The sequence below is a fragment of the Pollicipes pollicipes genome, unplaced genomic scaffold (assembly GCF_011947565.3).
Source record: "Pollicipes pollicipes isolate AB1234 unplaced genomic scaffold, Ppol_2.1 Scaffold_3447;HRSCAF=4054_pilon_pilon_pilon, whole genome shotgun sequence".
Classification (NCBI taxonomy): Eukaryota; Metazoa; Arthropoda; class Thecostraca; order Pollicipedomorpha; family Pollicipedidae; genus Pollicipes; species Pollicipes pollicipes.
In genome coordinates this window covers 5396232-5408911 of record NW_023596297.1, presented here as the reverse complement: position 1 = coordinate 5408911, position 12680 = coordinate 5396232, and the positions used below count along the sequence as shown (strand labels likewise).

Here is a 12680-nt window from a genome sequence, read left to right as displayed (position 1 = left end):
CGGCGGGAGCCTGGCCAGCGGCGGGAACCTGACCAGCGGCGGGAGCCTGGCCAGCGGCGGGAGCCTGACCAGCGGCGGCAGCCTGACCAGCGGCGGGAGCCTGGCCAGCGGCGGCAGCCTGACCAGCGGCGGGAGCCTGGCCAGCGGCGGGAACCTGACCAGCGGCGGGAGCTTGACTAGCGGCGGGAGCCTGGCCAGCGGCGGCAGCCTGGCCAGCGGCGGCAGCCTGACCAGCGGCGGGAGCCTGGCCAGCGGCGGGAACCTGACCAGCGGCGGGAGCTTGACTAGCGGCGGGAGCCTGGCCAGCGGCGGCGAGGCTGCTGAGTGGCCGGGGCCGGCTGCGGTTGACCCTGACCCCGACACCACTGGGCGCTCTGCGACCCGGGGTCATCCGTTAACCGACACTCAACACCATGCCGACAGGGCAGCGAGGCACGACGGAGAGCGCTGCTCAACACGGCCACGGGACCGACCGCTGCCGCTGCCGCCAGTGCCGCTGCCGCTGCCACTGCCGCCAGCGCCGCCGCTGCCGGTCATGACACCGTCGCCGCCCCTGGCGCTGACGGCAACCGCAAGGTGAGCGTCAGGGAAAGGTTTTCGTTAGGATTTGCGACATCCCGCACATAACAGACGATTAGGTTGATGGGAAGCGTGCAGTCTAATGTCAGAAGGCAATCGGGACTTATTGGCGGAGCCGTCATATCTACACTCAGAGCCGAAAACTGCCCGGGCCCTGACCACCAGTCGCTCTTAGTGTCGGCGGCGGTGAATTGGTGACGTCGGGAGCACCTGAAGAACTGACGATGCTCCACTGCGTCGAGCAGGCCAGCTCGGTCCACCACTCACAGGAACTATGTCGAGGCGCCGCGCCGCCGCCGCTGGCACGTGGGAGGGCTTTCTCGCGGCGGGAATCTGTCGCCGGCAGCGCCGCAAATGGAGTTATGCCTAACGGGATTGAGGCGGGCAGATCGATCAGCTCATCGGATTCCTGATTCCCGTCCGATTCCACACTGTGCTGAATCCGGTGCCCACTCGCGTGGTAAGCCGCTCAAGAACGGCCAACACGCCATCTCTGTGATGTTTTAAGGTATGATTGAGTTTTCCATTTTTGCTCTGAGCTTGTTTTACCCAGGAGGAGGAGAATAATTTGACTTCAAACGCTCGTTTTTCGACCATAACACATCACGAACATCGAACACATTTCCGCCTTTACGTTTTTTGTTCCGTCGCACCGTTATGCGTTAAAGCGCTGCCAAAATGGAAGCATTAACGGGCAGTACTCACCTACTACTGGACCAGCTTTAACGCGGATACAGCGGGAATCATTTCAGCGTAAAGAAGGAAGCCCACTAAATCAGGACAGTATGGCACAACTTCCCATATACATTCAACTAACAAGCGATTCTTCGATGGGCCCAATCCTCTCTAACCCACGGCGTAAGTGTAAGCGTAAGCACAAGGCCACTAGGGCAACGGGACGCAAGCTCGCTCTGCCGGTTGAGTCATGGCTAACGCGACGACGCTCGCTCCTGCGTCGGTGAGCCCAGCATCGGCGACGAGTGGTGCAGACGGCTGGTTGCTCGGGCAGTGCCGTGACTGGCGTTGTGGGAGGTCGCAGGGCCACCTGATACGATCTGTGGGGGAGACCGCAACGAGCAAACACAGACACATGTCCTGCAAAGGCGGAACGAGATGTGACGAATATTTGTACCACTTCCAGGGAATATTCGGTTCGAAAGCAGGCCCAGCGGAATGAACGCAGGAAGTATTTATATTTTGATAGATTTCGGATACAAAGTGACATTCACGGTCAACAAGGTTAAACTTCAAGTACTAATGTTATATCACGGGCATCAATGTGCCATTGTTTTACAGCCATGTAGGGTAAGACCAGGTTTCGAGAAGCAGGAAGTGTAATTTCGATGGTGCGACAATTTTGCACATGCTTGAACCGCACAGGCATCGTGCATTATAACTCCGTATTTTTGCCGACACCAGTGCCTTTTTATAGAGGCCTTTTAAATCAAGCGCAGTCGCGCTTTGACGTTCCCCTCATTCGCTGCTTGACGGCCATGAAGCAGTCCAGTCGCACAATCACAGCGCAGTGAAGTCGGCTCAGGCGGGACCCCGCCCTCAGCTGTCCAAACAGCGCTGATCGTAACGTCGTGTCGGGTCTACGGCGTCGTGTCAATCCCGCTCGTGAAACGCGTGCCGCCCTGGCAGCGGTCCAAACCAAGCAAACTGCGCCTGAGGGCTTCCGGTCCCCGCGCCGGATACGTGGCGGATCAGGGATGGGCACTGGTGGATGTTGTCTCCGAGGTGCTTGCATGCTGAAGCGAATCGTTATTTTCGAATTTGGTCCTACACTTGGTCACGGTGAAATCAGCTCAGAATGCTCTGCCGTTTTGAGTTAGCGGAGGTTCGAAACTATTACAGTCTGCCTAAGATGCTTTCCAAGTTCGTTCTAGATCTCTGCGGAAGGAACCAAATCCATCCCGCACGTGTGTCAGCGTTCCATTGTTGTTGGCGGCCGCCGGTAATGTGGAGGCGTCGAGCTGTGGGCTGAGGCATGCTCCGACACGGACCATCGCTCCTCATCACCGCCCTGTTTGCCCTCAGACGGATGACCTCGCTCAGGAGGGGGTCCCGGGCCGGCGGGCGGTCCTCCGGCTCCGCCAACCGACGGCCGGCGCTGACCTGGGCCCGGTCATTAGGTCCATACTCCGAGAGCGGGGGTACGAGGTGGAGACAGCTCCCACCGCTGGACTGGACGCGGAGGTGTTCTGTGAACACCCCTGCGACGACAGGCAGCCGGGGAGCGCCGAGGTAAGAAACGCGTGCTTTTGACACCACGCGACCGTGAATGAGGACTCCTAGTTTCCGTGAAAATAGGCAGCGAATATAGATTATGTGTTCACTCTTCACGACTTTCAATTTAAACATGAAATGCTCGAGAGATATTGACCTTCATTAGCAGTTTGATGTTTTTCTGGTATGCTGATCTTTCGTCTGAAACCGGGTTAAAAACAATAAGCATCCGGGACTGTCGGTGTGAGAGCGCTTACCACGGGCCATAGCCTGTCCTTGCCAATGCGTGTCGAGATGAGATGGATCTATTCCTGAGCACGGTCACCTGGAGGGCTGGTCCAATTCCTGACATGTGGAGGTCGACGAAACATGACAAACATGCCTCCAGAGTTCATGTCACGCGCACGGACACTGCCAGGAGGGCGCATGTGCCGAGCTAGTACTTTGGACATGGAGCTTGGAGAGTTGCACGGCATGAAATGTCCCACAGTTTGGGACTGTGCGGGTGCAATCAGTTTAAGTTCAAAGATATGACCGAGAGACTTACGCCGACATCCGTTACGAGCTGGAGGCTTGCGCGACCTCACTAACGCCCACCCTTGCACCATAACATTCACCGATACGTGAGATCGACGGGCCCTGGCGAACCACCCGAAACCCACCCAGCTTAGCAAACGGACTGAAGCACCTCCGCATCGGTGATGTGATCACTACGGGGACCTCCACAGCGTCCACGGCTCGTTCTGTCTGACCTCTGACCTCTCGTCCCATCCCGCCGCGTTCGGCGCCGCTTTCAGGCTCGGTGGGTAATTCCTCGACGTTCGCTGTCGGGACCCCTGCTGCTGCGGCACCGGCTCCGGCCAGGGGTGGTCGACCCTCCGGCTGCGGGGGTGCCCGACCTCGCCGAACTCGGCCGCTGGCACGGGGAGCTCGGACGAAGCTGGCTAACGACGAGTGACGGCGGCCAGCTGAACATGGTCCGCGGAGAACGGCCAGACACGTGAGTTGTGGTAGTCCCCGCGGAGGACTGTCAGACACGAGAGTTGTAGTCTCTGCGGAAGACCGCCAAACGCGAGAGTTGTAGTCTCCGCGGAGGACTGCCAGACACGTGAGTCGTGGTAGTCCCCGCGGAGGACTGCCAGACGCGTGAGTTGTGGTAGTCCCCGCGGAGGACTGCCAAACAGGTGAGTTGTGGTAGTCTCCGCGGAGGACTGCCAGACAGGTGAGTTGTGGCAGTCCCCGCGGAGGACTGCCAGACAGGTGAGTTGTGGTAGTCCCAGCGGAGAACGGCCAGGCACGTGAGTTGTGGTAGTCCCCGCGGATAACTGCCAGACACATGAGTTGTGGAAGTCCCCGCGGAGAACGGCCAGACACGGTGAGTTGTGGTAGCCCCCGCGAAGGACTGCCAGACACATGAGTTGTGGTAGTCTCCGCGGATAACTGCCAGACACATGAGTTGTGGTAGTCTCCGCGGATGACTGCCAGACACGTGAGTTAGTGTTAGTCTCCGCTGGCGCTTGACATTTCACCTCGGTAACACAGCACTGATGACTGCTACGATACTCTGGACGATTCCATTCCTGTCATGCTAGAGCAGAACACATTGGACAGGGCGTCATGAACAAGTTCTGTTGAGGTAACCATGCAGCATTCCTTACGGTTTCGCTGACAGGTAAGGTCGGACGAGGTAGAACTGCGCTTTGGTCTTCTGTTTGTAGCTTCATACTTTCACGGAGCAATGGTGACACAGCTCAAAGTGCGCCATACGCCATTCTCTTCTAAAATACAGTTTGAGGTCAACTGGGGGCATGCTATGAGTCGCAATGATCTTGCCAATGGCCAATCTTGTAATTATATCCTCATGTATAGCTATGCTATCAGTATCCCATGGAAAGTCCACCACGTTGATTATAACTATTTTAAAGCTTGACCCGGTATGACATTGGCCTGATATACCCATTCACCACCACTGACAATTAACTGTTCGTTGATTAGCTCACGATTTAACGCGCCTGATGTCTGATGTGGCGTAATGGTCGAGGGATGGGCTGATGCAGCATTGCCATAACAGATGTCACACACCTTGGCGACGTGTATGCTATAACCACTTTATCGCATCAGGAGCGCAATACAGAAAGGCCTGATGCATGCAAAGTTAAGAGCACCTCGCGTTGTGACGATTTCCACGTCTTGAACAGCCTGCACAAGGCCACAACTCTAATGCAAATTCCCCACAGTAAAGTCGTGCGGCAGCGATCTAACTTATGATAATGGTAATAATGGCATAACATATTATTGTAAAAAGTTAAAACTTACCGGGCAATTGAAAACAGATTTGAAATTTAGATATCGCTAACTGAATTGCGACGGACATGTTCGACAGGCGGGTTCCAGGAGGAGGGTGCATATTCGGCTGGAGGGTTCCATAAGGAGGGTAAGGGTTCGGCAGGAAGCCTGCGAAAACCAAAAGGAATCTTATCATCTCCCGTGACGGCGAGGGTGAAGGGCACTTATCGTGCAAAGTCCGTCCTGTTCATCGTTTTCTTTTAAAGCACACTCCATATACACCTTTGCGTGTTTGTGAATGTGTTAAATGCTGAGCCGGTAGTCTGCATGCAACAAAGATCGGACTGTCAACCGACTCAGTTACGTGCGGCTTAAACACGTGGTACCACCAGCCGCTCTCCGCAGTCATTTGACCACCGGCGCGGATCCGCACCACGGACACAGGCCTCACACCTGGGGTGGAATGCATCTGTGCAAGAGTCGACGACCGGTACTCGCTGCAGATACGGCAGAGCACCAGCCGAGACTCACACACGGATCGCCCGCGGGCTACATGAAGAACCAGCTGGTTTACAGCGGCGATGGGTTCGTCAGCACGGGGCGCTGGTCAGACCAGAGATTATGGGCGAGATGGTGGCATGATTGCCTGCCTGGCTGACTCTGGCTGATGACTGCTGCCACGGGGGGCCTCATTTGTCGCGCCGCGGGCATAGCTCATTTTCTCCAAGATGGACACAGTAGGGTTCATCCACGGTGCTGTAAAGGGTGTAAAAGACGGGCACAGAAATTGCCTCAGTATGATGAGCCAAGGAGGGCATAAAGGGCAATGCGATTTGGATGATGTTGCTCGTTTGTTTCTGTTTACTGCCGATTATTTTCTACATATGCCTACGTTTGCAAATACGGCGTCATAAGCAGCATGATTTGAACAAGAACGGTGTGCGACACGCCTCAAGTGCTCAGTTGCTAATGGTGGCCTATGAAAAACGTGCAGAGTCGCAGTTCTTGTAATTGGGTCTTAACATCGTGTCCTCGATTGCGTCAAAGTTGTCTGTAGGGAGAACTTCCGTGCATGAATTTTTACTGAGTCTGCTCGCTGTCTGATCATCTCACGCAGTCACCCGCTTGCTCACAGACGATCCAATTTTCCAGTTCCAATTTCCGATCTGCCCCTGAAGCCTTCCACTGAATGTTTCTGACAGCTTTGGTTCTTAAACATCTATTACCCACTGACGGAGATGGGGCTGCCAACGAGCTTTTTCAGCTCTATTTTTCTGGAAGAGTGGGAAAGGTTCTTATCTTCGACAAATTCCAAATAACTGCATGGTCAACGCGTCTACGTTCTGTATTCAGCAGTGAAGCAGTGAACACAACCACACTTGGTTGCCACTACCAGTCGTTCACCTTGCAAAGAATGCATGATAATGCCTAAATCTTTTACAACCATCACAACGCAAAACAACAAAATTAAAAACTTTCGGCAACATCAGCGATGCCCGAAACAAATGCATTTTGAGAGCACACATTCACTGTCAGCGAACTCAAGTCAGAAACAAATTTCCACACGCTCAGTCCTCTAACATCCAGGAGATCACATAATCCCACGCAAAAAACCCACGTGACCCTGCCGCCAAGAATCATACACCGTGGAGCTTTCTCACCGCACATGTCCCCATTGCAGTGTATTTGCGACGTCGCCTGTCACTGACGACCTACTGTGCGACGGAGTACACCTGGCTGTGTTCCGGGTAAATGTGCTCCTCGTGGGAAACGACCTGGACAGGGCGTTTGTCTCCGACCAGATCAGCTTGAGACAGCTCGGCCAGAAGGTAAGAAAGAGACTGAGTCCGCGCGGGGCCGTCAAGGCGCCTTTGCGGGATCAGTAGACGATGGCTCACTCGAAGGCAAAGAGCGGCTCTCTGTGATATGTGCCGGACTGTCTCTTTAGGCGGGACTGGCCCGAAGCGGTTTGGTGCACATCACTTCTGCTCAGCCTTTATCTACGAAATCGATTCCGCTCAGCCTTTATCTACGGAATCGCTTCTGCTCAGCATTTATCTACGGAATCGCTTCTGCTCGGGCTGTATATACACGATCGTCCCTCCTTGGGCTGTACGTACAGGATCGTCCCTGCTTGGGCTGTATGTACAGAATTGTTTCTAGTCGGGCTGTCGCCGCTGGATCTTTCCTGCATGCTAATGTAGCGCGATGAATGCGCGATCGTCGAATCTACGTCAAACGGTGTCTTGCTTCAGCGAGGATTACATGAATAAGAATATCGGCGTCACGCTTGCAGTTAGTCTATGCTGAAGATAGCATCTCATGCGTATGCCTCTTTCAGGGGTTCGAGGACTTAGGACCAGATTGCAGCCATACATTAAATTCTAGTTCTCCGGGCGACGTGACGTCATCAGTTCAAGAATGTCTGCGCTCCGCCCTCCGCAGCGTCACTGCCCAGTCAAAATCGGAGCTGCCCGAGCTGAGGTGAGCGCCGGCACGTGGCCGATCTTACCGGCCAATCAGGAGAGACCTGTTTCTGTTTGCCAGATTCGCTCCCTGACACGTGATCGTTGTCCTGTTGGTGAGGCGGAGGCGCGTCGCCTTTAATTCCATAAGTGACGGTAGTGGCGGCTAAGATTCGGGTTCAAGAAGCTTTGAGGTGTGATCGATGATTCGAGCCCTCGATAGCCGGGGCCCATTTGATGTACCAACAAGGTTTGCAGTTGCAAGTAGGCCAAATTTCAACGGTTTCCAGAGCTTGTATCAACCCCATTGGTCATATTAAATGCGCTCATAGCACAACAAGTAAATTCCAATTACAGATTTATTGACAAAACATCTCAACCATTTAGGTAATGCAGGTGACGGAAATAACCCTACAAATCACTATCTTTCAGCGCATGCCCCGCATATCATTGGCGCCTTCTGCGGGCTGACGTCACGCTCTCACGTGACCTGACCTCCTGCCTGACGGCGGTGTCTGACCTCGAGTCTCGTGACCCGGCCGGGGAGGCCCTGCTGAGGGAAGCGGCCGGAGTCCTAGTGCCCGGGCCAGCGTTGGAGGAGGCCGGGCGGCGGCAGAAGCTGCAGAGGGCGCTCACACAGCGGGGCTTCTGTGAGTGGACGTGTGGCTGCAACAGGACAGCAGCCAGCAGAGCCGTCGGGAATCGGTCTATGGCTGCAGCAGCGCCTCAGCCAGCACGGCATCTTAGGTTTGCTGGTTTGTTTCTGAAGCTAGAATCCACAAGTTCCAGCGTAAGGAAATTATCTCAAATCACGTAACCGTCCCGAACCCAGTTTTTCCATAGCTTTGGTATAATGTGCATTAACGGATGTTGCAATTACAAGACAGCGTTAACAAAGAACAAGCCCTCATATCCCAGCACCCGAAAGACGAAGTGCCAAGTAACCCTTACTTAACCTGTTATGAAGATGCAAAGTGCATCTTGAGCTCTACTTAACGAGCGCTTTCCGATGACGTCTTGATTGTCTGTCTAGCATGCAAAGTTGACTGCTATAGATATAGGCAAGTGGGACACCCAAGAGACCCACGGCGTGACGTGGGGGAGTCCACCACCGGCCTGGCGCCGGTGCGTGTGTATGTGTGTGTGTTCATCGCCGGCCGGTGTGTATCGAGTCCCATGGTCACGGCTCCCAAATCAAGGCCATGATCTGCCTGCACCACACTCATGTGGAGACATGTCCTCGCAGCCATCCCAGAGGACTGCTCGGAGGGAGGTGATGGCTGCCTGACCTCCGCCTGGGTCGTCTGTCTGGTGACCCTCGCAGGTCAAATGGCCCGGGCCGGCTCGTTCGTCCGGCTGCCTCCTCAGGACGCTTCTAACCATGTATTCGGGGTGGAGCTACCGCGCACTCTCAGGTCAGGATCAGACGGCTCCGGGCTGCGCCTTGTCTGCAAACCTAGCCTGGCCCGCATGGACAGTTCAGGAAGACTTGCGATGGGACAGGCAATCTCATGTTTCAACAACGGCCACGTGGTGGGTTTTCAGCGTTTCATGTCAGCGCAAACGTAAAAGTACGCGACGCATGCAAATGCCTGCTCACAAAACCCACTGAATGGACAATTCCAGCCAGCAATTGCCTGCATTTCCACGAAAATGCTTGCCGATATCGTGGGAAACCAAAATGTTAGCAATTGCTGACTATTTATTGACGCGACCAAGCTTCGCTACAGATGTGAACACAGCACTAGGCGCCAATGGCCTTTTAAGAACTTGGAGAAACATACCATCTGCTACCTATATACCATTGCTTTTTGCCATGAACCTTGAAACAACTCGAAGGTCTTTTCGCAGGCCTATTAGCTCAGTCATATTTATAACGTCAGATATGGCTGCTCTCGCTGCTTCCAACAACAAATAACAAACTTCCAGCAACACACAACAAACAAAAAAAACAAGCTTCCAACAAACGTCAAACCACAAGTGCTGGTCCTCCTGATAGAGTACTTTGTCCCATGAATGGAGGCTTCCTTTCGGCTAAACTATGGTCCTCCGTGTTCTGGTCGGCAGTAAGAATGCATTACACTGCTGCTGAGAGAGCAGACGCTGCTGCTGGACGGTCATCTGACCCGGGCCGGGTCAGCCTAACCCGGCTGGTCGTCGTGTTCTGCTCGCAACACTCAACGCGTCCCTCACGGCGGACTGCACACGAGGTAGGACCGGGCCCCTCACGGCGGACTGCACACGAGGTAGGACCGGGCCCCTTCAGGCGGCGGACTGCACACGAGGTAGGGACTGGGCCCTTTCACGGCGGACCGCGACACGGAGGTAGGACCGGGCCCCCTCACGAGGCGGACTGCGCACGAGGTAGGACTGGGCCCTTCACGGCGGATACCGCGCACGAGGTAGGACCGGGCCCCTCACGGCGGACTGCACACGAGGTTAGGGGACCGGGCCCCCTCAAGGCGGGCTGCCAGCGATGGTAGGACCCGGGCCCCTCACGGCGAACTGCACACGAGGTAGGACCGGGCCCCTCACGGCGGACTGCACACGAGGTAGGACCGGCCCCTCATGGCGGACTGCACACGAGGTAGGACCGGGCCCCTCACGGGACTGCACACGAGGTAGGACCGGCCCCTCACGGCGAACTGCACACGAGGTAGGACCGGGCCCCTCACGGCGGACAGCACACGAGGTAGGACCGGACCCCTGACGGCGGAGTGCGCACGAGGTAAGATCGGGCCCCTCACGGCGGCCTGCACACGAGGTAGGACTGGGCCCTTCACGGCGGACTGCGCACGAGGTAGGACCGGGCCCCTCACGGCGGACTGCGCACGAGGTAGGACCGGACCCCTCACGGCGGGCTGCACACGAGGTAGGACCGGGCCCCTCACGGCGGACTGCGCACGAGGTAGGACCGGGCCCCTCACGGCGGACTGCGCACGAGGTAGGACCGGGCCCTTCACGGCGGACGGCGCACGAGGTAGGACCGGGCAGGTTTAGCTGAGTCACCGAGACAGTGTACAGACGTCATATGGCAGCGCCGTGCGGACAGTGTTGTTGAGTAGCTGGATTACAGACTTGACCTTGTGATTACTCCTTTGCCTCCTCCATGGCCTCTGCCATATGTAGAGCGTCGCTCTAGGTGGACTCCGGCAGCACTCCTGAGTGTGTACCTACCTATTCTGTATCACGTCTTTTGTTTGGTGTTGTTGGTTGAGATTGTTGGTCTGGCATGTTGACGGTTTAGACACACAGCACAACCGCAAAAATAAAATATAGGAGCGGTAGATGACTGCCTTAGAAAGGCAAGCACAGTTGATTTGTCTCTTCGCTCCTTCGTGGTGCTCACTTCTAGGCGCCGTTGGCGCTGGCAGATGAAATCAATTTGTGTTACGGCACCTGAAATAATACCCCTGCTTTTAACCAATGTTCTGGCATGCTAGTAATGCCCTGTACACATACCCAAATATATATATATATATATATATATGTATACATGTATGTATTTATATATGTGTATATATATATATGTATAGATAGATAGATAGATAGATAGAGAGAGGAGAGAGAGAGAGAGAGAGAGAGAGAGAGAGGAGAGAGAGAGAGAGAGAGAGAGAGAGAGAGAGAAGAGAGAGAGAGAGAGAGAGAGAGAGAGGGAGAGAGAGAGAGAGAGAGAGAAGAGAGAGAGAGAGAGAGAGAGATAGAGAGAGAGAGAGAGAGAGAGAGAGAGAGAGAGAGAGAGAGAGAGAGAGAGAGAGAGAGAGAGAGAGAGAGAGAAGAGAGAGAGAGAGAGAGAGACGTATATTATATATATATATATATATATATTCTATATATATATATATATATATATATATATATATACATATATATCTCCCTCTCTCTCTCTCTCTCTCCTCTCTCTCTCCTCTCTCTCTCTCTCTCTCTCTATCTATCTATCTATCTATCTATCTATCTATCTATCTATTTATATCCATATGACCGCCAGTAGGACAACGACAAATCCTCCGTTTTTGACCTAGTGGACCAAGCGGCTCATTCCGAAGCGGCACCGTTCTTTGACCGAACTCACCCAGTATGGGAAACCACAACCAAACAAGCCCCTGTGGCGTGCCAGAGCGCACTACTGTGACTCGTAAAGCGAAATGATGTTGCCTTGCGCGACGGCGGCTGACTAATGCACAGGAGCGAACGAGGGTGGTCAAATCACTGCCACCGCGACCTAACGAACGGCCACACGCAACACTCCGCTAATTAGAGGAGGAGGCGAAAGGAAGATAGAGGGACGAAGACAAGGAGAGGAAAGAGGAGGAAGAACTGGGCTGAGTGGGATCTTACCCCCAACCGGCGTTGCCAAGGCCAAAACGACAAGTGTCAGCATTGTAAAATTTCGCATAACCGGTGAGACACTCAACATGCGTGCATTGGCCCAGCAATTTGTTTGAGCACATGTAAGGCCGCTAAACTACGATGCTCTTAATGCGATGCGATAATACAATGGATCTCTTAAGGCTTGCACACAATCTTACGGTTGGACCTTGTTGACCAGATCGGTAGAAGCAAGATCTTCCTGGAAACCAGTGGCGTAGGCAGGGAGGGCACAGGGGCCATGTGCCCCCTTACCTTAGGCCCCCGAAGGGTTCATCGGACCTGATTTGAATGCCCATCAGGCATGAAGAGCTGGCCAGAGGCGTAAATATCAGTCAGAGGGCTCGTGTGCCGAACAGTCGGCTCCGTGTCGGTCTGGGCCTGAGGGTAGGGTCCATTTCCCAGGCAGGGACAGGGCCGGAGCTCGCGATCTACATTGGTCGCGGTGTTTACGTCAATAAGCGGCCCCCTGTGCCGGCCAGGGGCCCAAAGTGCCTAACAGAGTGTCCTTTGTTGCCGAGGGGCCCCGACTCGGCCAGGAGCTGTGTTCGAGGGGGCTCAAAGATGGGACCAAATGGCCCCTTTCGGCCGTCATTGGAATATCTGAAACAATGAGGGGTCCCTGTGTCGGCCAGGAGCCCGCAGTGCCTTACAGCGTGCCCTGTGTCGGCAAATGGCCCCGAGTCGTCCAGGGGTCGTGTTCGAGAGGGCCCGAAGGGGCCCTCGGGACCGAAGTTCACGATCCCGACTGGA

General features: G+C 54.8%; 1 protein-coding gene across 1 annotated transcript; it reads left to right on the top strand.

Moving 5' to 3' along the window:
- Nucleotides 1-516: 516 nt before the first annotated feature.
- Nucleotides 517-12426, top strand: LOC119091521 (uncharacterized). The gene is made up of 8 exons (XM_037214329.1): nt 517-576; nt 2620-2826; nt 3606-3808; nt 6776-6923; nt 7436-7578; nt 7992-8209; nt 8806-8883; nt 12410-12426. Exons 3-8 carry the CDS (start codon nt 3783-3785, stop codon nt 12424-12426), a joined length of 630 nt encoding a protein of 209 aa, XP_037070224.1. The 5' UTR covers nt 517-576; nt 2620-2826; nt 3606-3782.
- The last annotated feature ends 254 nt before the right edge of the window (nt 12427-12680 follow it).